The following is a 27,887-nucleotide window of genomic DNA, read 5'->3' as shown; positions in this document are numbered from 1 at the left end:
ATCAAGTGGAAACAGCTACATTTTGAGGCATGCGGAAGCTGGTGTGGGGAGCAGCCCCGGGTTCCTTTTCTACCTGCACCCAGTAGTATTCGAGCATTGATGGATGGTCAGCTCTCAGGGAGCATGTGAGGCTGAGATAGCGCCCTGCCCCTTCCCGTGGAGCCTGCGTCCTCCAGCAGGGCTGTGATCACACCCACAGGGCAGGAGAAGGCTGAGCTCCAGGAGCGCATTTCAAGAGGTGCCTGCTTTCCTCCAATCAAAACCAGGAGGGAGAAATTGGAGGCAGTTAGGCTTAGACCATACCATCCTTTAGACCACACCATCCTTTAGACCATACCATCCTTTGCATTGTGCTCATTGAGATCATAAAAGGCAAAGTGGGAGGAGAAAAGAAATCAGATGTTAAGCAGGCAGTTCTCAGAGATCCCGTGTGGCCTTGACATCAATCAGCAGGGCGCTTGATGGGCTCCTACTGAATCAGTACTAATTTTATTCCTTTAGGAAGAACTTTAATTTTTTTTTTTTTCTGATCAGTTGATCTTGATAAAAACACCTTTGGGGAGTCTCACCTGTAACTCAGGTTTTGTGAAATGGTCAAGGTATATGTTGATGAACTCACTTCTAACCTGCTATGCATGCTGGGGTGAAGAAAACGCTCCCCCTCTTGGGAATGGGGTTGAATTCAGGGTCATAGGTGGCTTCCTGGGGCTGTAGTTGCATAGAGTTACCTACTTCGTGCTGCCCCGAGCTTTCATGACTGTTGGGTTGCTTCACTGCCATGTTACAATTCGGGAGTCACCATGAGTTCTGTAATCCACCTGTTAAGTAAGGATGTTGGCACTTAACTGTCTCTTATTTATCTGACCAGCTCAGCTCTGCTTGTATAATGAATTGTAACCACAGGAAATCATGGTGTGTATCTTTATGTAACTGATGCCTTGCTTTTCCTGAATTTTCAAAACATCTTAAAAATTATGGTTGGTGTTAAAGACTCTAATGAGGTTATTTGTTGAAGCAACATACATTATAATAAGACATGCATTCGAAAGGATGGCCAGGGAAACCATCTCATCAGAGTGATGACGAGTTCTGTCCTCACCTTCCCTCTTCTGTCTCTCCCCTCCCCATCCCCAACGCTGCCTCTTCTCACGTGTAATGCCAGTGCTCTGTACAGTGTTCTGTTTAGAATGGTTTGAACATTTTTCTGCCCGTGTCTTTCATTGCTGAAGTAACTCACCTTTCTCATATCGACTCTTACCCAGGAGCCGCACTGCAGACTCTCTGATGTAGGTCTTTTCTGCATGGCAGCTAAGGCCAAGCTGTGATTTTCATTGCATGATGCAACTTCACCCTTTCGGTTGTCGCCTCCAGGTTAACCAGATCCTTTTCCTGCACTGTGCATGCATGCCACGAGCTTTCCCTCAAGGCCCGGACTTGAATGTAGTGAGCACTGGGCGCGTGCATGGAATTGAAGCGGCGAGCATTCCAATACACTGAAGCACTGGGATGTAGGGTTCTCTTTGGAAATCTTTGTGGGTCCCCAGTTTGCTGTGATACCATGGAGGCCGTTCCGTACCTTGAAAACTCAAGACTAAAACGTTGGGAAAGAGAGAAATAAATCTCTTGTTTAGACCTATGCTGAGCAAAGGCTAACAACAAGGAATTTAGAAAGAAGGGTCAATTTTCCAAGTAACCACTTACCTGATCATCAGTCCTCCAAATTCCCAGCTCTGCATGGATGTGCTCCAAATGACCAGTTATTACAGTACCTTATCATATCTTTCTGAACACCGTGACCTAGTTTGGTTTTGTTTAGACCTAATAAGATTAATAAATATCTGATTGTGTATACTTAAAAAAAAACACAACAAACCTCTTAGGCTAAATAGCCTGGGAAAAACAATCATTGGCCTTTGTCTTAGTTTATCATGTAACCAGGAGTAGCACTAATTCAACTTTAAAAGAGTAAAATGGTAGTGCTATGAAGGAATACCACATTCATCGAAACATGTTGGCATTGAATTCAATATTACTGATTAGTAACTGTGATCTTTTTTTACTCATTGAAATATATTTTTGCCTTAGGGGTATCTAATGACTCCTTTTAAAACTGCTTTTCTTTTTTAAACATATTTTTTCTTCTTTCTTCTTGCTTTTATTCTCAGAATAAACTTTTACAAAAAAATAGTTGTTAAGGATCTTTTTTTTGAACTGGATTTTTTTGTTGTTGTTGTTATTTTACATAAATAGTAGGTACTTTACATTTTAGACATACCTGGGTTGTAAATTGAGAATGATGTCAGGTGGGTGTTACCAAACTTTGAATATCCTGGGGCAGGAATAAGAGTTCCTAGAGAAACTCCACACTAAGCAGTCATAATGACACAAAACTGAAAGCTTCATATCTTGTGTTTTATTTTTTTCTCACGAATCCTGATTTCCTTATATCGGGGGACTTTAGTAGACTGAAGTTCTTTCCGTACTTCTTTTCCCCCTATTCTGTTAAACATATCCTATTTACCCTGTAGAAATAGACTTTGCTTAGAATTTTATAGCATGTTCTTTTGGTAACCAGTACAAAGGCTCTTTGCATGGAAGTGTTTCCTTTTTTGAAAGGAGCTTAGATGGAATTATAGTGTAGACCAGTGCAGAGCAGGTGATCCTGACCAGCATGGTAACATGCTCTCATTTTATGAGAGCTTTCCTTCATCTAGGGGTTTGGTAAGGGAAACAACTGATTTTCTTCTTTTGGGGTTCTTCAGTAAAGGGACCCATTTCTCTTTCTCAGAAAAGCACAGTGCTTCCAGATAAAATGAAATGATTCCTGAAACCCAACATAGAGGGGATATAAATAGATCTATTCATGAAGACAAAAGAGAGAATCATAAGAAATCAGCTTCCTAGGGGCATCTCCCTTTTACAGTGAGGGGGAAAACGACCGTAGAGAAAATCAAAGGTATGGCAACAAAATTAAAAAGGGGGAACTTGCAGATGGAAGCAAGGAAAAAGAAGCTTTACCCCAGTGAACATACAATGTATGATATTACTTTCTGAATGTGGATCCAGAAGTCAGGTGGACATCATTAATATGGTGGAAAGAGCTATTGTTTCTGAGATATGAGCAGGACAACTTTGGTAATAAATGATTTGCCGTGCTAACCAGAAGCAAATGGGAAAGAAAGAGTGAAGGGAAATAAATGATCCTGGAGGTAAGAAGTTGTTTTCATGAAGTAGTTAAAGAGGAAATTGAAAGAGTGTGTACTTGAAGATATGATTGCATAACCATAGGGCTTAACAAGCCATTACCATTTTCCCTGTTAATGATGACAATTTGTCTCTAAAGGTAACTTGTCGTGTCTGATTTTCCATGGTGATCTTGGTCCTCCCTGCCCAGGTCACTTTATGGCATTCCTAAGGAGTGATTCCTGCTTTGGACTCGGCAAACTCATGACTTCTAATCAGCAACATCTCAGACTCTCCGTTTTGGCTATGAGGCTGCTAGGCTCTCAACAAAACTCCTAAATAGGAATACTTACAAAACTTCCACGACTCAGCTGTCAGCCAAAGACAGAACTAAGACACAGCTATTTTATTTTCTTATGTAGTATAAAGGTGCAATTGTTTTCTATGCCAGATGTCAGAAGGACTGGTACTAGGTCTTTCTCTGTGTCTTCTTAAAAAAAATTCTCAACAGAAAAGAACCACCTCAGGATGTCAGAAACAAAACTATCATAATTATCCTTTAGCACCACATATAAATTCACATGCAGTTTTGAACAAATGCCGATGTCCCGGTGGTGAGTATATATGTTATGTGACAGTGTTTTCTATTCTTCAAAGTGAAGCAAAGCAGATAAACACAATAACTGTGTCTTTACCTACTGAATTGTCCCCTCATGCTCTCGAGCCTCTCTGTATTGGTACCAGGCAGGTCTTTAGCATTGGCAATCTTTGTCATCGCAGCTCTTTGGATGAGACCACCGAGGAGATATGTGCCATTCTGCTTGGGTTGGGATGTGGCTGGCAGATAGCAGGGTTGAAGCTGTAGCAGATCTAGGTCTCTTAGACTGGTGGCAGGAAATTGGAGTTCAATGAAGAGAATGGGGAAAGGATCGTCTCATGCATCCTCATTACCCCCATCTGAGTAGGCTGCCAGTCTGGGACCCAGAGCAGGCTGGGCCTGGCTGTGTAGATTTGGTAGTTTTTGGCTTTCCCACTTGAAATGCTTGCAGGTAGGCCCATAGCAAGGAGGCATTGCCAAGGTCAGGCGGTTTTGGTGTGTCAGGATTACGTTAAAGCCAGGGAAGTGGACAGGGATGGGAGCATAGGGAGATAGCTCCTTAGCATACTAAGTAGGAGACTAGTAGGATGATCAGAGAATGCCCAGAAGAATCCAAGACAAACAGCAGGAGAAGGTCCAAACAGGAGAATTTTAGAGTCTGCGTTCTGTAACAGCTCAAAGAGGCCCCACAGTGATTTGAAAGACTGTTCAACTATGGGAATCCCAACCCACCTGCTCAACCTTTGGAGCCTTTCCCATTCTCTATGCAATTATGAGGCCTTCAGAGTTTATTTGGGAGGCCTTGAGGCTGAAGCACTTAGAAACTGTGCCCCCAGAGTGCTTCCTCATGGTTGCTCTCTCCTCCAGAAATGGTGGCACCAGGCAGTTGCCCCCCACCCCCCACCCGTGTCTAGGAGTTGACTAGTGATTATTACTGGCAAAAGATGATTGTCTGTGTGCCTCTCAGCACATGTGTGGTGTGGCAACACTGAATATCCTGGAGTGTTAGGATGAATCTGCGTTTCTGGCTTCTTCAGGTCTAAGTTTTTGTAGGCATAGTTTGGCTCCAGGGGTCAGAGCTACTGTGTCTCCCACCCTCCCCCTCCCCCTCCATACCAGGCATTGTGTCTGCATCCCCTGCTCTCCTTTCAGACCTGGAATTTATTCTCTTTCCTCCTCCCCCCATTTCTACTCATTTCACCCAGGCCTTCCTGTTTTGTGGATGGTCCCAGAGTGTGGTTGGGGTTGGGTAGAGAGAATACACTTGTGCTGGAAGGCTGTGGGTATGTGCACATGAGTACATGCATGTGTACCCACCCACATGTACCACTCAATGACTGGACATGCTCATTGACCCTGCCCTTGAAGAACTCTGTTTGTTTTATAGTATTTGTGTGTTTGTGTATTTGAATCATCTACTTTATCCTATCCCTCTACTAGATAAATAGGAGTTTCCTCAAGAAGAGATGGCTGTAGTCAGTGGAGGTAGAGAAATAAGAGTAAGAATTAATCTGTCATGAGTCCTCACGGATAGTTCAGTGAAAACCAAAGCAGCACTCATTTGGCGAGACTCTGTTTCATGTAGTAGCTTAACTCTGATTTATTACATAAAAGTTGCTGGCAAATATGAATACTAATTCCATTGTGGTAACAACAGTGATTGAAATAATTGTAGTCTGTGGACAAATTGGAGAAAACAAGCATTAGTGGGTAGGTTGTCTTGGACATCATTCCAAGAGTCCAACAGTGATCTTACAGCCGTAGAGTTGGAAGAGATATTTAGAAGACATATGACTGGTTCGTCCCCCTGCCTCTCCTCCAGATTCATGTTAAGCCAACTAGGCAAATGAAACTCTCTTTTCTGCTAAAGACCTGGGAAAAGAATACACAGCCTCCTGTGGCCACTCATTAAAGTGACTCATGGCTTTCTCTGTCAGGAAATCTTGGTTAATTATTTAGTATTTATGAGACTATGTGGCTGCCTTCATGGAAATATAATTTCCCTGGTGTTTCTCTTTTAATATTGCCCAAATGCAATGCTCTAATATATAGAATCATACCAGATGTTAGCTCACTGCACAATCTATTGGGCATTTGAATTATATTACAACACCCGATAAAAAGGCAATAAAGCAGGTACAAATGGAAAATTAAGTGTGAAATAATTGATTCTATCAGTTTTTGTTCATTTGGATGATTGCCTTTTTGGCATTTTTCTACAAACAGTTCTTATTATCACTATTGTTATTACCTTAGTTTTAAAAATAACTATCACCTGTTGAGCACTTAGTCTTTACTCATTATCTGATTTAATTCTTGCAACAGCCTTTGAGGTCTGTTCCTTATCTCCAGTTTACAGATGAGAAAACCAACGCGTGAAGGTGAAATTATTTGCCCATGACTGTATAGCTAATAAGTGATAGAATTAGGATTTTAACTCTTCCATCAAATTCCAAAACTACCTCACTGCTTATTGGTGCTTGAGGTCAACTTGTAATGCCCATATCTTGCTTTTGATTTACTTATTTGGGTGCATAAGTGGATAAAAAGATATGGAATGAAGATGAGGAGGCCCTATGTTCAGATAGCATATTGAAATCTCATGAGAAAATTCAGAAGAACTCCATAAGAAAGTGACACAGATTTCACCATGTGAGTTTTATGAAAACAAATTATCTGTGTGTTTTATTGAGAAATCCAGTGGATAAGAAACTGATGAATTTTGTTCTTTTCACCAGCAATTTATGTCATTTTTTTTTTTCTGGTCTCCTGAAAATGCTTAACTATTAGGACCAATTATTCAGGTAGATATCCTGAGCCATACAACTGCTCTGAAGTCTACGGCTATCATTGTTCCAGGATTCTCCATAACAGTCAAAGCTCAAGGAGACAGAGCACATAGGATTCCAGAGTAGGAAGGGTTTATATATCGCCTCTCCATTTTTTCCAGTTCATTTCAGCCTGACCCCACTGAAGCATATGTTTGTGGCTATTGGATCACATCTCATCAATTGAGCAGAGACATAATTGGAACCCTGATGCTGTCAGAAGATTAATAGGCCTGTTAATACAAACCCATAGCTGAAGATTTCCCAACAAAGCCATTTAACCAACTGGCTTGGGATTAGGGAAGAAAAAGTGTTTTCTATTTGCATTAGAACCATTTCAAGGCCTAAAACAAGAGTCTTAAGATTTAGAAAAAGCTCCTTTTGATGCCATTGCCATTAGTATTGATTAATGACTGAACACAAACTGCTCCCCATCAACAATAATAACGTCTTAGAAGATTGCTACTCAGATGTTCTGGGATAAAGTAAAAATGATGGTCAACAACAGAGGCTTGGCTGGCTTCTTCTGATAGAAGTAATAAAGCCTACACAAGTTATTGAATATATGCTCCACCCAGTGTAAACACTAAAGGCACCAACATTCGAAAGATAAGCTCTTAAGTACATAACTCTGACAAGGTAATTATAATGGGAACACTAATGATAGCTAAAGGATAGAAAGCTTGCAACTTGGATCCATTCAAGACCTTGGGTGCTGTGCAGGCTAGAAGACAATGTTCTATATGAAGAATATTATTTTCTCAATGATCAATTACTATCATGTCATTTGCACTAAATCCACTATTATATGAACTTGCAACATGTTTTTGAGATCTAAAATTATATGAATAATAATATTGATTTCTGGGGCGCCTGGTTGGCTTAGTCGGTTAAACGTCCGACTTTCACTTAGGTCATGATCTCACGGTTTGTGGGTTCGAGCCCCGCGTTGGGCTCTGTGCTGACTGCCGGCTCAGAGCCTGGATCCTGTTTCAGTCTGTGACTCCCTCCCTCTCTGACCCTCCCCTGCTCACTCTTTCTCTCTCCTAGAAATAAAAAAAAAAAAAAAAATTTAAAAAAAAATATTGATTTCTAATTTGGCATATATTGCAAAGACTTGCATTCCTTTAAAAAATTTTTGGTCTCATATTCTGATTATCTAGGTTTCTTTATTCCTATTTTGGGGGCACCTGGGTGGCTTAGTCCGTTAAGGGTCTGACTTGGGCTCAGTTCACGATCTCGTAGTTTGTGAGTTCAAGTCCTATGTTGGGCTTTGTGCTGACACAAAGGTCAGAACCTGGAGCCTGCTTCAGATTCTGTGTCTTCCCCCCACCCCCCCTCTCTCTGCCCCTCTTCTGCTCACACTCTGTCTCTCTATCTCTCTCAAAAATAAATAAATGTTAAAAAATTTATTCCTATTTTGTTGGCAGGAAAACTGAGGCACTTTCCTTATCCAGTATATCCAGACATTGCTAGGAAAACTTGAAGTCACTTAGATTTCCTTCCTCTAGATTGCAAATAGATTCCATAGTACCCATGACTATATGCAGTTATATTTTTTTATTTCATTGAAATGGAGTAAGATGCAAAATTTACTGTCTATTCCATAATTAGAGGTGTTCAAAGTATCTAAACATTAATCTATTACTATGTCCATTCTTACTCTTCTAGAATAATAGAGGGTGAGAAAAAATGGGGCATCTTGAAGGTCATTCACCTTTAAGCAGATGGATAACTAGGAGTTATTTCCCATGAAGCAGTGTAACCTAACCTCAGCAGATGGGGTCAGGCTCCTTGATGCCACTACCCCTCTCAGGGGCCCAGGAAGCACTTCTAGGGATTAGTAATGTCCCATATGACCATCTTTACAGAGCAGGGTTAGATACAGGTTGGACAGATCAACTTCCTTTGAATTTTCCCAAACCATTTGACAAACACATTACATTTTTCTAGGTCAGTTTTACCTCCTCCATAAATCAGTCAATTTTCATTGTTTTTATGTAAGCTCCATGCCAGGGTCTGTGGATAGCAGAGACTACCTCTTGTGTTTCTTTTACCTCTCCAAGGATGTTGCAATTCTTCTGGAACAGTAGGTGGTATGGCAGAAAAGATATTGGGTCTCTTTCCCAACTCTTCCACTTAGCTACATGATCTTGAGTAGGTTTCTGAGACTCTGCTTCTTAGAAGCCTACAAAATGGGTTTTATAACAAAATGTCGACTTTATTTTGCCAAGTTTTAAGAACTAAATGCAATAGTATGTACAAATTCTATATAATTGCCAGATATGATTATATTGGATTGGATGAGAATCAACATTACAAGACAGTTTAGAATTCTTCGCTCCTAATGCTATAGGAGTTCACAGACAGGAGACACCAGTGAGGGCATGAGTAATTCACTGAGCTGCACCTTCCTGTTGGTTTTGAAGGCTGTGTAAGGTTGGAACACAAAGAAGGAGGAACAATTTGAAGAGGCTATGGCAAAAGTATAGAATTAGAATTAGGAATATGTGGGTCACACTCATGTAATAAGGAAGGCACCAGCTTGTGGTAGCAAAGGGCTTGGCCTGGAGCATGTGGTCAAGAATGGGACATGTGGTGAGGTTGGGTTTTAGAGGTTCTTCACCCCCAGAGTTAGAGCTAATGTAGCAGGCAGGAGGGAGCCATGATGGTAGATGAATGACATCTTTTAATTAAATTAATCTGGCAACATTCCAGAGGTGAGACTAGGAGAAGAGCTTGGAATCATTAATCTTATTGTATTGATTCATGTCCGCGGTGCTGTGGGCCTGTACTCTGGTGGTCCATAATCCTGGTGGGAATTGAGAAGGCTCCATCCAATTTAAAAAGGGACTAGCCACAAAAGCAAGGAGAATTTAAGAGCTGGAAATTATTTCACAAAGTGCTATTTTGTTCCTCAGTTAGTCCCTTCCCTCTCATGTGATTATTTATTAAATCACCTCAGATATTTGCTGCTGTTTTTGTTGTCCCTAAACTGCTTAACATTTTGTTATCTCATAAATGATGGTCTCTGTAACCTCTCCCCATATATACCTTATCATTTTTCCTTTTAATCTGAAACAAAAATGTGCTCCTCAGGCACTCTGTTAATTAGAATGTCGTTGGTGAAGCTCACATGGTGGTATTATAATTACTTCTCTGTATTGTCTTAATTTTTGTTCCCATCTGAAACTGAAAATATCTGTTCAACCTCTTGATCTCAACAATTAGTTAAGTGGTATGCAGCTGGTTATCCAGGGGTGGGATCAGATGTTTAATCACCTCTGCTCAGGTCTGAATGGGAATCTGCTCAAGAAGCAACACCTGTAATTAGTGTGTAGTTGCAAGAAAGTTCTTCTGGAACACTGGCTCTCAACCTGTGGTCACCAGACAAGCAGCAGTGTCTGGGAAACTGTTAGAAATGCAAATTCCCAGGGCCCCATCCTTGCCCTACTAAATCAGAAACTCTGGAAGGGGCCACCAATGTTTTAACAAGCCTTCTAGGTGCATGCTAAAGTTTGAGAACCACTGTCCTGGAGAAATATCTTCACAGGGTTGAGCAGCCAGACTCAGGGAGTTAGGAAAACAGACTTCAGAAAACACCAGGGGAGTTTAGAGGCTGAGAAGAGAGGGCAATTACTACCCTCTTGGAGATGATGCAGATTTCCAGAGGAACAAGTGTTGGAAAATGAAGTCTCTGCTCCTTGAAAGAAAACCTGGCTAGCTATTGCTTGCCCTATCCTTTGGAAAGACAAGTATCTTTTTTGTTTGTTTGTTTTTGTTTTTTGTTTTGTTTTGTTTTGGAGAGAGAGAGAGGAGAGGAGAGGAGAGGGGCAGAAGGGTGGGGGGAGAGAGAGAGAGAGAGAGAGAGAGAGAGAGAGAATTCCAAGGAGGCTGCATGTTTAGCACAGATCCAGATGTGGGGCTCGATTTCATGACTGTGAGATCATGAGCTGAGCTGAAACCAAGAGTCAGACACTTAACCAACTGAGCCACCGAGGCTCAGGAAACCTTGTCTTTGGAAAGACAAGTTCTTAAGTCAATTTTCAGGAAGGACTGTTGAATCTTCTGGCTCAAGGGTCTTCACTGGACATTTTAATGTTAAATAGATGAAGAAAGAGATCTATTTGCCACTTTGAGTGAGTCTCATTTTCCCCTACAGACATCTAAATACTGAAGTTATGCTTATTTTATGGTCAAGAGGAAATAAGACCTCTGTCCTACACTGAACATTTAAATAAAAAGAAGCAGCTCTTTATTGAGATTCTTTTGAAGGTCCAATCATAGAGTCCTGGTCAAAACACTAGCCTTGCCTAAAGTTTTAGTATCACCTTTGATCCATGGTCTGTGGGAGTCTAAAAATGAAGAGTCTGTCACCTTACCAACTACCTTGTGTCATCTAATTGATAAGTCATTAGTTAACCAGGAGCAATTTAGGGAAAGTCCATTTTCTACTACCATGATCAGAACCAGTATTCTTATTTCAGTTCTTAAAACTTCACTTAGTTTTTTCTATTGGCAACATATATCCACATAAAACCTATTCTGATGTGGGCATGCCTTGTCAGAATGGCAATCCAAATTTAAGTGTGTAATTCAGAGTTTCTTTTGTGTTAAAAAAAAAAGTGATTTCTTTTCTAGCTCTTGAAACTTCTGTGTATTCAGACAAGCAACTCTCTTATTTTACACAAGAAGGAAGAAGAGTTTGTGTTTCATTTTCTACCCTACAATGAGCATTAATCATTTAGATAAAAATCTCTTTGGGAGGGAAATAAATCCTGGTTGATATGGCCAACCCTTTTATTATTGAATTATGTATTTTCTTTTTATAAGATCAATGAACTTCTCCATGGGTTGTTTCCATTTGGGGAATGAAATGATGGGGCTTTAGAATCTCCACTCTGTGGTCTCTGATTGTGTGAGTTTGTGGACTGCAGGCACTCGGAGGATTTAACTCAGAGGGGATCCCGATAAATAGTTCTACTGCCACTTGAGAAAACTAGGCAGGACATTTCTCCTTGGGTTCTCATGCAAACAGGAAAGAACTAAAAGTGATAGAAAACAGACTTTCTGATCGCTCTGGTCCTATAGGGGTCCCAGAGGCTGGCCCTCTTTTATCCCAGAGTTTTCTGCTTCTCTTTCATCTTAGCAGAATATGTTCATATCATTGGTGAGTTCCAGCCAGAGAAAAAGCCACATAATTTACAACAACATAATTTACTCCTTTTTTAATTGCAGCTCAAAGTCTAGGACTCATGGAACAGTATGAAGCAATGATTAAATCAGTTCTGAATGTTTGAAAGAAGTATGAAAGAAAAGGTTTAATATGGTTTCAACATTGTTCTCTGTAAATCAAGGATTCTGTTGAGGTATATTTTTCAACACTGTGTCCTTTAGCATTAAGCCCTCTCATTGTTGCCTTTGGGTATGGGCAATATAAGAGGGGACAACAGAAATGGCAAGGAAGGAAAGGATCAATGGAAAGAAGTCTGATTACTTAAACTTCTGCTTCTATTTATACTGAGCCAAAATATCTTCAGTGGGATTGAGCTAACATCTTTCCCCCCCACTATTCCATTTTCTTCCACAGTCTAGCAAATGTTTTCTCTATTAGATACATTTTAAGATTACTACCAAATTAACCACGAAGGCCATGGCATTAATAGGAGCTAGAAAATTCACTGGACCCCCAAATAAGCCACCAATAACTATTGTGTGGGCAATAGTAGGGTTATTATTTGGCCTTGATGAAGTGATAGTGGGTTTTCCATAATAGACTTGGGAACAAAGACTTTCTCTCTGTCCCTTTGACTATGACTCTTAATCTTGATGAATATAAATTTAAGTCCACAGCTAAGTCACTACTGGTATCAGTAAAAACATAAGTGTAGAATTTACTAATGAAGCTTCCCATCCTCATTCTCTTGCTCACTCTCTTACACACACACACACACACACACACACACACACACACACCCCATTCATTCTTCAGTAGCACATCATACCAGTGGCTTATGTAGCACAGAGATGTACCGTCTCTTCGTCCCTTGGAATCTACAGTGGATTTCTGGTCAACCTAGTTCATGTACTTCTTTTCACTGCAACTAGAGTAGCTAAGAACTCTGACATGTTTGAACCATATGGGTCTTGTTTTTGAAATGAAACAAAACATCATCATGGCTTGGGAATTGCAGAAATGTCACTTACTAACTCTAGGCCTGGATTTTCCTTTTTTCTTTAAATTAATACCTGTGTAATGGAGGAGACAAAGAGCAATGGTTTAGCTTTTTGTGCTTCTGCCTCCTTTCAGCATTGGACTCACTAAATTCCATGCTGTCTTCCCTCTCACGTACCCACCTTAGTGAAAACCTGGGAGTGGTCATTTCCTTTATAAAAGAAATGTTTTCCAGTGTTTGCTTTTTGTACAGTCTGCATAGTTGGCAAATGCAAATGTAGATAACCCTTAATGCTTGTCTGAAGGTTTTTCCACCTATTTGTGATTTGGGCGATGACCAAGGGCATGTTTGACTTGTAATAGAGATGAAGAATGGATAAATCCAGTGCATGTAATATGATTGGGGAGTCCCCTAGACTGACCCACTGTGCATTCCTGTAATGCCTGTTGAACAACCAAGCATTGTCCTTGCAGAAGTACAACTATACTAACTGGTATTGCATACAGTGATTTCCAAAGTGGTGGTACTAGGAAATCCTCCATCCTGCACTTCTCAAGGGGGCCCTCTCCTGGCCTGGAAGTCCACATTGCTTCCCATCCAGGGAGATTATTTTGCTTCTCCCCATCCTTCCTTCCCTTTCCTCCCCTCACTTTCTTTATGTTCCTGGTCTGAGTGTTACCATTTGCTTACTGATAACAGTATACTATGAATTTTCATTCACACTTTTGAGATTCTTATGAGGCTTTCCTGCTTCCCACTCAGCCCCAAACTTGGGACTTTTCACACACTGATCCTCTGATCAGTTTGATGCGGGAAAGCACACGGAAGCCATGTACCAGTTTGTATAGTAGTACCGTTTTAAACTGTCTACTCTTGAACAAAGTAGAGTATGCTGGGGATTCGCATTGGCTGCTTGACACACACAAAGCCAATTAATTTGCATGCCAAAAAAAAAAATTAACCCTTAGAGTACTGCTTCAACATTTTGGTTTAAGGGTCTTGAACTTTACCAGTTGGGCAATGCTTCTTTCTCCACATCCAAGTGCTGCACATAAAGTCCATACTTAGTCTAGCCAGAACATCAACCAGGATCCTCTCCTACACAGATTTCTTGAGATGCTCCTGGGCCCTTTATTATTAATCAACTGATGGCGTTAAAGAGGTCTAAAACATAGCCACCGTGTTTCACTGAAAATGGGCTCGACTTCCATTGTGCTTGAGGGTGTGAGGGACTATTTTTAGCTTTGGTATGTGTCCTCTAAAAGAAAGAAGTCAGTTCTTTAAGGGTTAATATGAAATTAAGGAATTTGATGGCCTCTCTTGCTTGTCCTTCCTCCAAGGTGTCTGCATGATCCTTTTTAGATCCTTAGCTCAACTGTTGAATGATGATAAAACATAATGTGTGTATCTATCTATGTATATAAATAATTACAAAAGCAAAAGAAGAAAAGACTGAATGGTTGTATGGAAAGACCCCTTGGCAACGCTTGCTTGATTATCACAGAGGGTAGAAAGACCAAATGTTTTAGTTAACGAATATTCATTTTGTCCTCTACCCCGAGCACTACTCCTACACGTATTGTGGAAGACTTGATGATGCTTTTCATTTACGTCTTGCTTTTTCTTCTTCCTGTCTAATAGCCCAATAGAATCCTGCCAGAATTTCTACAAAGATTTCACATTACAGATCGACATGGCTTTCAACGTGTTCTTCCTCCTCTACTTTGGCTTGAGGGTAAGTCTGATCAGCACTACCCCGTATCACAATGGGGCATCTGGTACCCAGGGACCATCCTTCACCAGCATCTGCTCTTGCGGAGATGAAGCCATTGTTTCCAGGGGAGGCAACAGACTTGTGTTGTGATTTTCAGTCTCTGAGAGAGCCCTTTCCTTAACTCAGCATTTTCTGAAGTGCACATTAAAATCTTGTTCCAAGGAGGAGAACCAGGGGTTGACATAACTATTATGTCTTTACTGGCCAACTGTTTCTCATCTCTCTAAATATGAATGTGTTGTTGCCTTAAATAGGACCAAAAAAAAAAAAAAACCCTTCTCTTAAAATTATGTTTATCAGGACTCACTTAGCTGATTCCTAAAAGAACATTTGTGAGGACTGAATCAAGGGGGTAGATTGACAGACTTTGGGACTTGGGAGATTTACGAGGATGGAATGTATAGAGCGTGTATTACAGAGATTGTGTGTGCATGTGTGTGCACACGTGCATGTGTGAGTGGATGCATACATATATGGCTTATTTACAGTTATATTTACATTGGAGTCTAATGAAGATGAGGCCACTCAAACTTTCTGATGACACTATGGAAAACCACAGGAAAATAGATTGCCTGATATTTCTCCAAGGTTAACATACTCTATAGTCACTCTCCAGAAAAGACTGTATATCCAAATTCTTTGACAGAAATAGCCTGTGATTGGTATAGATATGAGAAGGACCTAACATCTCCCTCCAGCCCCCCACGAAAAACCAAAACATAGCCTTTGACAAAAAAGCATGGTTAGAATGCTAGCATCGTGCTTCTCATTTTTTGGTCTCCTTTTCTCTTTCCCCAGTTTATTGCAGCCAACGATAAGCTGTGGTTCTGGCTGGAAGTGAACTCTGTGGTAGATTTCTTCACGGTCCCTCCGGTGTTTGTGTCTGTGTACTTAAACAGAAGTTGGCTCGGTAAGTCAGTCTCTCTTCCTTTCTTCTTACTGGCCCCTGAGCTGTGGTGGCTGAGAGGCCTGGGCTGTCCCCACGGAAAGAACATTTTGTGTGAATGTGCACAACTCTTGGCATTTGGGGAGTTACTGAGGACAGTTCCCTTTGGAGCACTAGCCCCGGAGGATTTGCACAGTGAGTGCTTCAGGTAAGGCAGTTTTATCATTGTTGAAGCCTAGTGGTCACACTGGCACAGCCAGGACCTCATGCTTCTGTCATTTTCATTCAACCTGCAGTTCGAATTGGACAAAGAAGCCCATAGGGACAAGGCCAAGTTGCCAAGTGTCTGATTCAGGTGACCCAGAAGGCCTGCCTGCCAAAGTTAGCTTCTGTCCACTTCTCAGTTTTAGGAGGAGTGGCTCCTGCCTGGTATATCTATGGCTAAGAGTTCCTCTGTGGGCAGGGCACAGTAAGGCATCTCCTTGAAGGAGATGGAACTCCCCTCCTGTGTTAAAGGAGGGGCTTTTGCTGGTGCTGTGTTCACGTCTCACTTCCTGTATCTGCTCAATATGTCACTTGCTGTCTGTCCCTGGCAGGTGACTTCCTTCATTAAGACCAGGACAGTTTGGCAGGAGAAGTAATTAGCTCAGAGGATGGTCATGGCAGCCAGAGGCATAGAGAGAGCATTGAGCTTCTCTTTGTTGCACTGAATAATTCTTCCAGAATGTTCCTGCTGCCGTAGGTCAACTGGGGGGAAAGAAGGCTGAAACAAGATTCAGAGGACAATTTGTGGGTTCCTTCCATCTGTATTTTTAGAAAGTTTTGGTCTTACCTCAATTTTTTTCAAAGTAATATGAATAAAACCTTGGATTGCAAGTAACCTGTTCTGCGGGTATTCTGCAAGACAAGCAAACATTTCTAAGAAATATTAACTTGATAAACCAGCGATGTCTTGCAATATGAGTAGTATGTGAGGCCGAATGTCACATGGTCACAATTGAGCCAATGGTTCTTGAAATTCACTTTGATATACAAATGCTTTGAATTACACGTGTGTTTCTGGAACGAATTATGCTCACAAACCAAGGTTTTACTATATATTATTGTCTTCAGTATAAACATTTAAAGATGTATAAAGGAAATATCAATCATGTCTTCCTCATTCTCACTGTCTTGTCTCTGGGATGCTCAGTGTTCATTGACTTCCATATCTTTCCTTCATGCCCCATTGCTACAAACATGGATGAGTACATATATGTGTTGTAGAAGTGGTGGTCTTTGTACAAATATGTGTGTCCATGACATCACACTGCAGTTTGGTTCTCTCACTAACTAATAAATGATGGACATCACTTCAGCTCTGTAATAATTCATTTTATTAGAGTTACACAAAATTCTACAAATCGCATTGCAGTTCACTTGGACACAACCTTAATGATGGACCACCCGATTGTTTTCTTTTTGCACTGTTAACAATGGTTTAATAAACACCCTCATCCACACATCAGTGCGATTCTATTTCCCTAGATGGTATCAGATTCCTGGAAGAGTAATTGCTGAATCAAAGAATGCGTATATTTTGGTTTGTACAGAAATTGATGGTTCACTTTTCAAAAATGTTGTGTCAAGATATGCTTCCACTAGCAATATGTTTTTGATGTCCTGGCAAGCATTGTGAGTTTATTACATGACTCGTATCAAGTATTAAAAAAAGAAGGACCCCTTATATATGATGTTTGCAGTAATCACACACGCACATATCTGTGTGTATCTATATCCCATAAGGATTCTATTTTGTACTGGTTTGCACATTAGAGTTGTATTCATTCACTCCATGGAAAAGTTGTCATCCTTGATTCAAGACCTGCTTGCTTAGATTGGGTTTTCCAGCCAGCGTGATGAAACTGTCAGAGTCACTCACAAATCTGAGAAGTGACCTAATGTGCTCTGGTACTGAGGGTCCTGGCTACCTCAGCTTGACTGTTAACTGGCTTTGTGACCTGGGGAGTTCGCTTTTGTTTTCACTCAGCCTGTTGTTTTCCATCTGTAAATAAAGGCCAGGTTAGATGATTTCTCAGGTACTTCCAGCTCAGAATATCTCTAGGATTCTTGCATTGTTCATGGGAAATTTGGGATCTAGGTTGTTGGAAAGGACTGGAAAGTTGGTGAAATCAACTATCAACATTCCTGAGTCAAAAGTGCATATGGATTGCTAACCATGACTCATCTTAGACTATCCTGTCGCAAAGAGTTTACACACACGCACGCACACACAAGCAGGCACATATGCACACACATGCACCCATGAGTGCGCACAGACCCTGCAAAGCTCCAGACAGACAGACAGACAGGGAAAGAAGGAAGGGGAAGAGGGAAGAAGAGAGGAAGGGAGAGGGAAGGAGGGAGCGCGGGAGGGAGGAGGGAAAGGTTTCTGCCCTCTCCTCCTGCCTGTGTTCTTACTACTCTCTACACTGGAACAACCACTTTGCTTTTCTGGACCCTCAGTTTTCCCTTCTGCAAAGTGGGAGATTTGGACTTAAATTACCATCTAGTCCTCACACTTCATGAATCGGAATTTTATGTCAAGGTCCGTTCTCTCTTGGTCCCTTGTGGTCCTAGGTGACAGTCCTTCCTGACTGGTGGAGACACCCTCCTCTGCAGGGAGCAGATCTTGCCCCGGGGTAAGGGTGTGGAGCCGGGTCTCTTTGTGAGGCTAAAAGCATCTTGATGTCAGGAGAACTTGGATGTTTTAAAAATTCATGCCTTTTTGGGAATGATTTAATCCTGATTCTTGGCGTGGTGTTCTCGTCTAGTGAAAATCCACCAGAGTGAACAGGAAAAGGGGACGAAAAAGAAAAAGGACGAGAACTGATATATACTTTTGCATCCATTGTGGTTGCTCTTCAAAAAAAGGGAAAAAAAACCCTCTAAAATGTGCTTCAATGTGTTCATTAATTGACAGTATTTATCAAGCACCTACTATGTGCCAAGCACTTTTCTAGATTATTAGGAAACAACAGTGAATAAAATTGAATTATACCCCCTGATGTTGCAGGGAGGGAAGAGGAAGAAAAAAAATGAGCCTAATAAATAGGCAAATTATGTAGTGTGTAAGCATACGTATGTTGAACCTGAAAACAGACCAACCAACTTTTGGGCCATGAAATCATAATAAAAATACCAACAACAAATAACCTTTCCCCTCTTGTAGAAGAAGGCATCTTTTAATGAAATGCTTGTGGTTCTCAGCCCCTTGGGTGAGCTCCACAACTGGTCTGCCTGTAACGGAAGAGAATTCAGTAGAATAATATTTCAAGGAGGTTCCCGTGTCTGATTTAACACATGGGTTATTACATCGTGAAACAATTTTTGTGCCGATGAGCTGCCAGAGATAAAGTGAACATTCCCATGAGGTATGGCTTATAAAGTAGAAGGAATAATCCCATTAAATGGGGGACATTTCAGGAAGTGCTGCCCTCCTCCTGGAGAATGAAAAGGGGCTGCCTTTACTGGCTGAGGTTTGGCCTAAGCTGAGGAAACGTGCACACACTTTTCTGTTTCTCCTGTACACACCTGCTGAGCTGTATGACACAGGGGGCTGTGCTCGAGCTGGAATCATGTGACTACAAAACCGAACAAGGGCTATGACCCCCACCCTTACTTTTCCCAGAGTATAACGCACACCATGTTTGATTTCTTATCATAATATATGGTAGCATATTATATAGGATTGTATTCATTTGCTTTATTGTATGTATTATCTTAGTGCATTTGATGGTATTTTGATAATAACAGCTAATTCCATTCTACTATGTGCTGGGAACTCTGATAAGCCCCTTACATATATGAACTCACTTAATTCTCAGAAAAATCCTATGACCTGGGAATTACTTCCTCCACTTTGCAGATAAACAGATTCAGAGACGCTGGGCCTTATCCCAGGTCGCATAGCCTTGGAATGGATGGAAGGGGTGATTTGCCCCAGATTTGGTCTGATTTCATGTCTGTATTCATGCTGTTCTTCTGCCTCTGTCCTTACCCTTGCAAGATTGGGGGTTTTGAGGACGGTTGGGGTGACTGAGCTGGTTTGGCTAATTTCTGTCGGCATGTCTCCATCTCTCCTTGCTCAGAGAGCTTCACCTCAGGCAGGCAGGGGGGAGAAGAGATTTAAGAACACACTCACGACTTCTCTTCCACTTCCCACTCCTCCTTGCCCACCTCCAGTTTCTAGAGTGGCCACTAGGACCCGAGGAACAGATAGAGCTTGTGTGGTGTCTCCTGAGTCCCAAGGTACCTTAGCACCTTGGGGATCAGATCTGCTCCACCTGAAAGAGAGAGAGAGAGGGAGAGACTTGAGGCTTCCACACACGCTGTCTATAGAGCAGAGTGGGTCAGAGCCCAGCTCTGGGCTACCCCCTCAATTCACATCTTGGCCTGGCCAGTGGGTTGCTTTAAGCAAGGTTGTTTCACCTGTCTTCAACTCAGTTTTCCACCTGTCCAATGAATGGGGATGATCGCAGTGCTCACCCTATAGGGTTGCCCAAGGCATTTCACGAGACAGTGTAAGTAAAATACCACGTACCTGGGATGGGCTTCATGATTATCCTAGGCTTCGCTTTCTAACCTACCTATCATATTTTAAAGCACCAAGGAAGAAAACAAACCAGAATGGAACCAAAAATAAGGCAGCGGGATGTGAGGACATCCACGTTGGCAGGCGGCAAGTCTCTGCTTATTTTAATTCCTGTTCCCACACACCGGCTTATTCATTTTTGTTTCTCTCACCAAATCCTTATCCTACCTCACTAAAATAAATGTACCTTGAAATGAGAGATGTATTTTATTTTGAGACTAGAATAACGTGCAGGGCCAAACTCTTCTGTCTGTCTCATTTTAGGGGGAACTCTATCCCCAAGGTAGGTCAACAGACTGTGCCTCCTTTGTGTATTTATTTATGTGGTTTCGTTGGGGGTCATTTTGTGCAGTTCAAAGGAGAGAGTAGAGAAAAAATAATGATGCACTCACTGGCCAATCATCTCGCTAGCTTTTATTGAGCGCTGACTGTGTGCTCAGAACTGAGATGAGGAGAACATGTCTGGGCCACCCTCTTTTACTATGTTTTACTATGACTTCCAACATGGCCTCTCTTCTCTGATCAATGAAATCCAGGGATGGTAAGGAGCCCCAGGCCTTGAACCCAGGGTGGAAAAACTGTGAACTATAAACCTACCTGTTCCTCTAACCCATGACACTTTAGCAGCTTTGGCAAACACTGCCAAAAAATAGAGAACTCTGCTAAAAAAATAGAAAAATGAGTTAGTGCCCAGCCACAGGGCAATTAAAATGATTTAGGATATCTGCTTATAAATATATGCCCGGGCAGTACCTTTTTGTGTCAAAAGGTGATAAAAACAGGATTGGTTAAAAAAAAAAAAAAAGTACAGGTCCTTGAAAACAACAACCACCAAAGGATAAAACGTGGTTCCTGTTTGAGACTGAGGTTTCAATCTCAAAAATTGAGATTGGTTATTTTTAGAACCAAAATAAACATGCATGCAGCAACAGCAGGTAACACTGCCCGCTGTATAATTAAGTCCCAAATTGTCAGGTACAGGCTGTAAGAGCCGTGGGAGTTCACAGGAGAAAGAGCTTATGTGGGTGGAGGAACGCGAGGAGGCTTCTGGAAGGCACCAGCTCAGCCCAGGCTTGCCGTGGTGGGTGAGACTGGGGAGCAGTGGCCCGCTTCTGAGGGGAGAGAAGCCCAGCCTACCCTGTGTGGAGGCTAGCAGGTGCCCACCGACGATACTGAAGAAAGAGGTCCTAGAGAAGAAAGCGTCCTTCCCGTGCCAGGCATCAGCCCTACAACCCTGCAAGATGGATGTAGTTGTTTCCTCTTGCTGCAGTAACAAATGAGCACCACAAATGGTGGTGCCTCAACACAAGCTTATTTCTTACAAGTATGTAGGTTAGAAGTCAACATGGGTCTCTCTGGGCTAGGAGACAAGGGTCTTCAGGGCTGTGCACCCTTCTGGAAGCTCGGAGGAATGTTCCGTTAGCTTGCCTTTTCCACCTTCCACACACCACCCACATTCCTCAGCTTGCGGGCCGACCTCCATCTTCAAAGCCAGCAGCCTCAGGTTGGGTCCTCCTATCATGTCTCACTGATCTTGCCATCACCTTCCTCAGACTGTGTCTCTCTTGTCTCCCCCTCCTACTTCTAAGGACCCTTGTGATTATACTGAGGTCCTACCTGGATAATCCAAGATACTCCACCCTTATTAAGGTCGGTGGGTTAGTGACCTTAATTTGTCTGCTATTGTGATTGCCTTTTGCCATGTAAATCACCGTATGCCCAGGTTCTAAAGACTCCCATGAATGTTGTTTTTTTTGGGGGGGGGGGAATTAATTCTGCCCATCAAAGGGGGTATTATTATTAATATTCCCATTTTGCCAAAGAGGAAACTGAGACTCAGAGAAGTTAAGTAACTTGCCTTAAATCATAGAGCCAGTGACTCCACAAAGTCTTTTAGAGTCCAAAAAATCTAGTAAGCATTCTGGGCTCTCCACATCATTGCCGTCTCACACTTTTCTAGCCTGTTATGGGACAAGACACTTGGGAAATCTTGCTTGGAACCTGAGAACTTCTCCCCTCTCCTCACTTCCATGGAGTTTTTTTTTTTTCTTCTTCTTTTTTTTTTTTTTTTCCTGGGACCAGGTGAATTACTAAGCCAACATGCCTAGTATTCATTATTCTTAAATGATTGTGCTGAGGGGGGCCCTTTCCTGCGTGGCTGCAGCAATTGAGGGGAACATGTTAGGTCTACATGTCCCCTGCTTAAAAGCTTCCTTTCCTTAGAATTCATGCTTTCTTGCTTCTTTTGGAGTTTACTTTCAAGAGCGGAGAGAAACTAGAATTTGAGAATGCCAAAGGAGGTGACAAATTGTGACATTTTCCCAGGGAAGGCAGCATGTGGAGTCACCATGCCGCTTTCCTATGGTTATTCTCTCCGGGCTTAGCTGCAATCTTAGGAGGCTTTCCACTGCCCTCTACATCATAGGGTGTCTGGCCCCAGGGCCACTCCCTTGCTTGAGGAATCCCACAACAGGTAAAGTGAGGTGCGGTTAATATCCAGCCTTCTGTTGACTGACCTCTGCATTTGATAAACGTACTCAATGATGAAAGCTTTGACCTTTGACTGGTTTGTTTCCTGACATCAGGAATTTTCATTGTATTCAAATTTAAAACAAAACCAAACCATAAAACCCCGAATATGACTTGGCCAGAAAGTAGAGGCAGCCCTTTGTGGAGAGGCCCAGGCACACAGCCTTGACTCCCAGGCTCCCCTTCCCCTTACAATTCCTGCCAGAGGTCCACCAGGCTGCTGAGCGCATCTCCCCTGCTGTGTGTTCCCTCTGCTGAGGGAAGAGTGAGTTTCTACCCCATCTTGCTGGCTAGCATCCCTCTCCCCATTAAGGCACAGCCCTAACTTCACCTCCCATGTGAAGCTTCCCATTCTTCCAGTTGGAATGAATTCCCTGACCTTTTTATTCTTTTGCTTTTATGATTAGTGTTATAAAAGCAGTATTATCATCTGTGTTACATTATCAATTAGAATGCAAGTTCCATGACACCTTTGTGCAGGGACATTGACCGTTTTGGTTTTTTGCTGTGTCCTGGTGCATGGAACAGTGTCTGGCACATAATTTGTGCTTGTTGAATGAATGAATGAATGAATGAATGTGTTTTCTTTCAAGAATGATAATGAACAGTTATTAATTGCTTATTAAAAGCAGACACTGGGTAGACATTATCTGAGTTAATATTCACAGCAGCCCAATGAGTAAGTACTATTGGTCCAATTTAACAGTTTAGGGAGCTGACGTTTAGGAGTTAGGGAACTTTCCCCGGTAGTAAGTGTGGATCCAGGACTCAGCCCAGTTCAATCTGATTTCTGGAGCCCATGCTTTTGAAATTACTAGTCCAGTGCTTCTCAAGGTGTGGTTCCCACACCAGCAGCATCAGCACCACCTGAAAATTTGTTAGAAGTGCAGATTCTTAGAACCCACAGTAGACCCAATGAATCAGAAACTCCCAGAGTTTAACCTGATAATCTGTGTTTTACACATCTTCTTGGCGACCCTGATATTCACCCAATTTTGAGAACCAGTGTCCTAGGCTCTTCTGGGATACTTATAAATCTGTCTGTCCTCAAGAATCTCCCAGAAGGTTATTAAAACTCATGATGTTCCAGCCAAACCTCCAACCAATTAAATCGGAGTCTGTGGGTTGGAGGGTATGACCTAGGCTCAGCATTTTTTAATGTGCTCCATTGCATCTAAAATGCAATAAGTTTGAGAACCATGTATATACATCTTCTAACTGTGAACATTGAGTTAATTCCTCCCTAGAAGAGTGCTTCCTAGTCCTTGTGTGCATGTGAAACACTGGGAGGTCTTAGAATGCAGTTTCTGATTCGGGAGGTGTAGATGGGACCAGAGTTTCTGCCTTCCTACATGTTTCCAGGTGAGGCTGATGCTTCTGGTCTGGGGACCGTATTCTAAGTAGCCAGGCTTTCCAGTCTGGACCAAACTGTCCAGTAAGGTAGCCACTAGCAACACTGGGCTACTTAAATGTAGGCTAAATCAAAATTAAATAAAATCTCAAAGCTCTGTTTCTCGTTCATATGAGCTACGTTTCAAGCATTCGCTAGCACCATGCAGTTAGTGGCTGTGGTGTTAGATAGCACAAATACAGAACATTGCCATCATCGCAGGAGTTCTACCCCACCACACTGCTCTAGAATGTGCGTTGTGAGACAGCTGCCTGGGGGGCTCAGTCGGTTGAGCATCTGACTTCGGCTCAGGTCATGATCTCACATTCGTGAGTTTGAACCCTGCGTTGGGTTCTGTGTTGAGAGCTCAGAACCTGGAGCCTGCTTCAAATTCTGTTTCTCTGTCTCTCTCTGCCCCTCCCCTGCTCGTGCTCTGTCTCTGTCTGTCTCTCTCTCAAAAGTAAATAAACATTACTAAAAAAAAATTTTTTAGACTGTGTCTTGTGATAGAACGTACCATGAGTTTTTTTACTTTTTTATGGCTGGGACACCCTTGTAAACCGTGGAAGCTTAACAAATGTTTACTGAAGTGATTTTTAATGAAAGGACCAATGTACAGATGTACAGAAATCACTAGTACACCATTGAAGTGGAATTCCCTACCACCCTATTCAGATTACATTATTTAAGCCTCTGTAGGCAAAAAGATGCACAAAAGAGGCTCTGGGCCGGGCTCCAGCTCCAGCTTCTTCCTCAGGACTCTACTGCTGCATTTTGAAATGGCCTTCTGGGCTCTGAAAGGAAAGGTCTCTGGTGCCCCCTACAGGACTGACTTCGATTTTGCTGGATCAGTGAGAGATTAAGTTGGCTGGAAGAGGGAAGACAGATAAATTGGCTCAAACGCAGTGGGTAGTTGGTGGTTAGTAGAGAGGTAAGGATAGGCTCACTTTGCATTCCCATAAGGTGTTTGACATCTAATAACTTGACTTGAGTCAACTGCTATGATCATCAATTCCCCATTCTTCCCACCACCCCAAGGGGGCTTCTGGTCCCATTGCCCAGGGTCTGGAAGGAAGGGCCTCTAAGAACCTCCAGTGGTAACCTGAGGCAGTTGGACATAGATGCTCTAAAGCCTAAAGCCTTCTAAATAAACCCTTCCCTGTAGTTAGTGGTTTACTTTAAAATAATAACAATAAAAGAAAAGTGTGGCTTCCCTTTTGGGGGCCAAGTGTCTTTGCTGATGGAGAAAGAGAGAGAGAAAAATATGTATTCTAAAAGAGAAAGTGCTTCCATAACTATGGTAGTGTTGGATGTGTTCACATCTTACATATTTACGTGTGTGCATATATATGTGTGTGTACATATACAGGTACAATTTGTAATTATCCCAGGTAATCTTCCAAATACCACTATGAAATAAGGATCATTTTTAGCCCCATTTAACAGATGGGGAAGCTAAGGCCTAGAGAAGTTCTGTATCTTGCCAAGAGTCATATAGTGAGTAAGTGGCCAGGCTTTGGACCCAGGCACTCTACCTCCAGGTGTATGTTCCTTGATGTTCTATTATGCTAGCTTTCAAGCTATAAAATTAGCCATTACAGTTTCGTTTACAAAAAAGTTAATCTAACAGCCCTGTCTAATCGGAGCAAATACTGAATGCAGCCCTTCCTTGTTCCAACCCCCCAACAAAAGGTGAAAGGCTCCCCAAACAGAGGTCCTTTGGTACTCCTAGGTAAGAAAGGAAATTTAGAAGAAAAATAACTCAATCCAGTTTTTTTTGAAAAACGGAGTTAATACAATTTTTATAACTTACTACTTACCTCCAAACTACTTTTGTTTTAGGCCTTAAAACACCTTTTCCCAGCCCCCTTTCTCTGGGCCACTTGGCTTATTCTATACCAGTAGTCAAATAAATGAAAGCAATCTGTGTTATCACCACTGGTCCATCTTGAAATAGTGTCAACTTAGAGATTATGGGCTGTACTGTTTGCCTGATCTATTTGGGGGCAGGGAAGGCAGAGGTGGTACAAAGTGGCACCATGCACCTTGGGAATAGCACTGGGACTGGACTGTTATAGTGTGGCAAGAGAAGTGAACTCATTGAGTTCCATCCCTTTGACTGGGCTCTGAAGGAAGTCGGCTCCCGCAAAGTGGCACGCAAAGAGTTTAGATATGTTTCGGGGAGCTAATTGCTGCTCTGGTAGCTGCTCTAGCTGAAACTGCTTCTAGAGAAATTATTCCTCTGTGAGAGATTTCCGATTGTTATTCCCTTGATATTGCTTTGTCAGGGCATGCTTTAAATAAGATGCTCTCTGTAGGTAGCAGGGATTCTAAATCCTCATTGACGTGTACAGCTCTGTTATATGCCAAATTGGAAATAACACCTCAAAATGAATGTCTTCAAGGAACAAATTCAGCAGTAGGTTTTCATAGATGCCAAAACCTCTCCAGATGGCTGTACTTCATCTGGGGTATTATTGGAACAGCCTTCTCAAGCAACCTAAATCTCTAGGACTGGACGTATATTTACCTTTGCATCATCTTGAAAAAATAGACGCCTTGATTCTTCTCAATGAGATATGGCCGTGATGGATTGATTTGGCTGACAGGCCAGGTAGGGAGAGAGGAGACACGGGGAAACAGCTCTGAGACACGATTACACTTACTCACTTGAACACCTACTATGTGCAAGCTGCTACTTCCTCAGAGTGGCCCACTGATGAGGAAAACCTTGAACTTGCCTTTAAGAAGTTGATAATTTAGTTGGGTGTGTATTTTATAAGGAAGAATAATAAATGTATAGGGATCCAGAGGAGAAACGGAAGGAGCAAAGTTAGCCATCCCAAATCAGAGTAGATAGCAAGTATCTAAAAAGTTAGCATGTTCTTCCTGGAGCAATGCCACTATGGTCTGCAGGCCAGATGATCACCTGGGAGCTCATTAGAAATTAAAATTCTCAGGGGCGCCTGGGTGGCTCAGTCATTTAAGCGTTCAACTCTTGATTTCGGCTCAGGTCATGATCTCATGGTTCGTGGGTTCAAGCCTCATACTGGGCTCTGCACTGGCAGTGCAGAGCCTGCTTGGGATTCTGTTTCTTCTCTCTTTTTGTCCATCCCTACCATCTTATGCCCCCAAAATAAATAAATAAACTTAAAATAAAATTTAAAGAAAATGAAAATTCTTAGACCGAACCGCAAACCTGTAGACTCTTTGGGGGATAGCGCTAAGGAATTTGGTTTAATAAATTATCCAGGCGTTTTTTATGCATACCAAAGTGTATATTAGCTAATATATTAGTAATATATTAATGTATGTTATAATACCCTTGGCAGTGTATTAGAATCACCTGGGGAGCTTTGAAACTTCCCCTCGGTCACACTATACTTCAGACCAGGTACATCAAGACTGCTGGGATGGAGCTCAGCCATCAGGATATTTTAAGGTTCCTTGGGTAATTCCAATGAGCAGCCAGGGTTGAGAAGCCCTGTGCAATCTTGGTTCTTAACTCAGGAACACAGCTGAATACCCAAGAAACTTAAACAACAAAAACAAAACCTTTAAGGAGCTTCCCAGATCTACTAAGCCCGACATCCTGCTCATGATCGAGAATAGTTGCTTTAGAACATGAACACTCCACATTGTAGGAAGACCAAGCATTCTCCAACTTGAGCTGCATGTATCAGAATCACCTAGAGGGCTGGTTAAAGCACAGGCAGCTGGGCGGTAGCCCAGGGTTTCTGACTCCGTATACCTGGGGTGGAATTTGAGGGTGTGTATTGTTACCAAGTTCCCACGCTTGCTGCTCCTGCTGCTGCTGGTGCTGCACTGGGAATACACTTTGAGAACCACTGGTCTTGCCTAGCATGAGGCTTAACTTGAACTCTAGAAGT

At 42.1% G+C, this 27,887-nt stretch overlaps 1 protein-coding gene across 4 annotated transcripts in view; it reads left to right on the top strand.

Moving 5' to 3' along the window:
* KCNMA1 (potassium calcium-activated channel subfamily M alpha 1) overlaps positions 1–27,887 on the top strand; it is a 738,944-nt gene that overhangs the window by 414,529 nt on the left and 296,528 nt on the right. For all 4 annotated transcript variants that reach the window (XM_077746494.1, XM_077746498.1, XM_077746497.1 and 1 more), the window contains exons 4-5: positions 14,427–14,520; positions 15,358–15,469. In XM_077746494.1, coding sequence (XP_077602620.1) covers positions 14,427–14,520; positions 15,358–15,469 — 206 coding nt within the window. The remainder of the gene's footprint in view (positions 1–14,426; positions 14,521–15,357; positions 15,470–27,887) is intronic.

Source organism: Crocuta crocuta, unplaced genomic scaffold (assembly GCF_008692635.1).
Source record: "Crocuta crocuta isolate KB4526 unplaced genomic scaffold, BGI_CrCroc_1.0 scaffold28, whole genome shotgun sequence".
Classification (NCBI taxonomy): Eukaryota; Metazoa; Chordata; class Mammalia; order Carnivora; family Hyaenidae; genus Crocuta; species Crocuta crocuta.
Note: the sequence above shows the minus strand (reverse complement) of the source record. Positions and strands in the feature narration are given on the sequence as shown.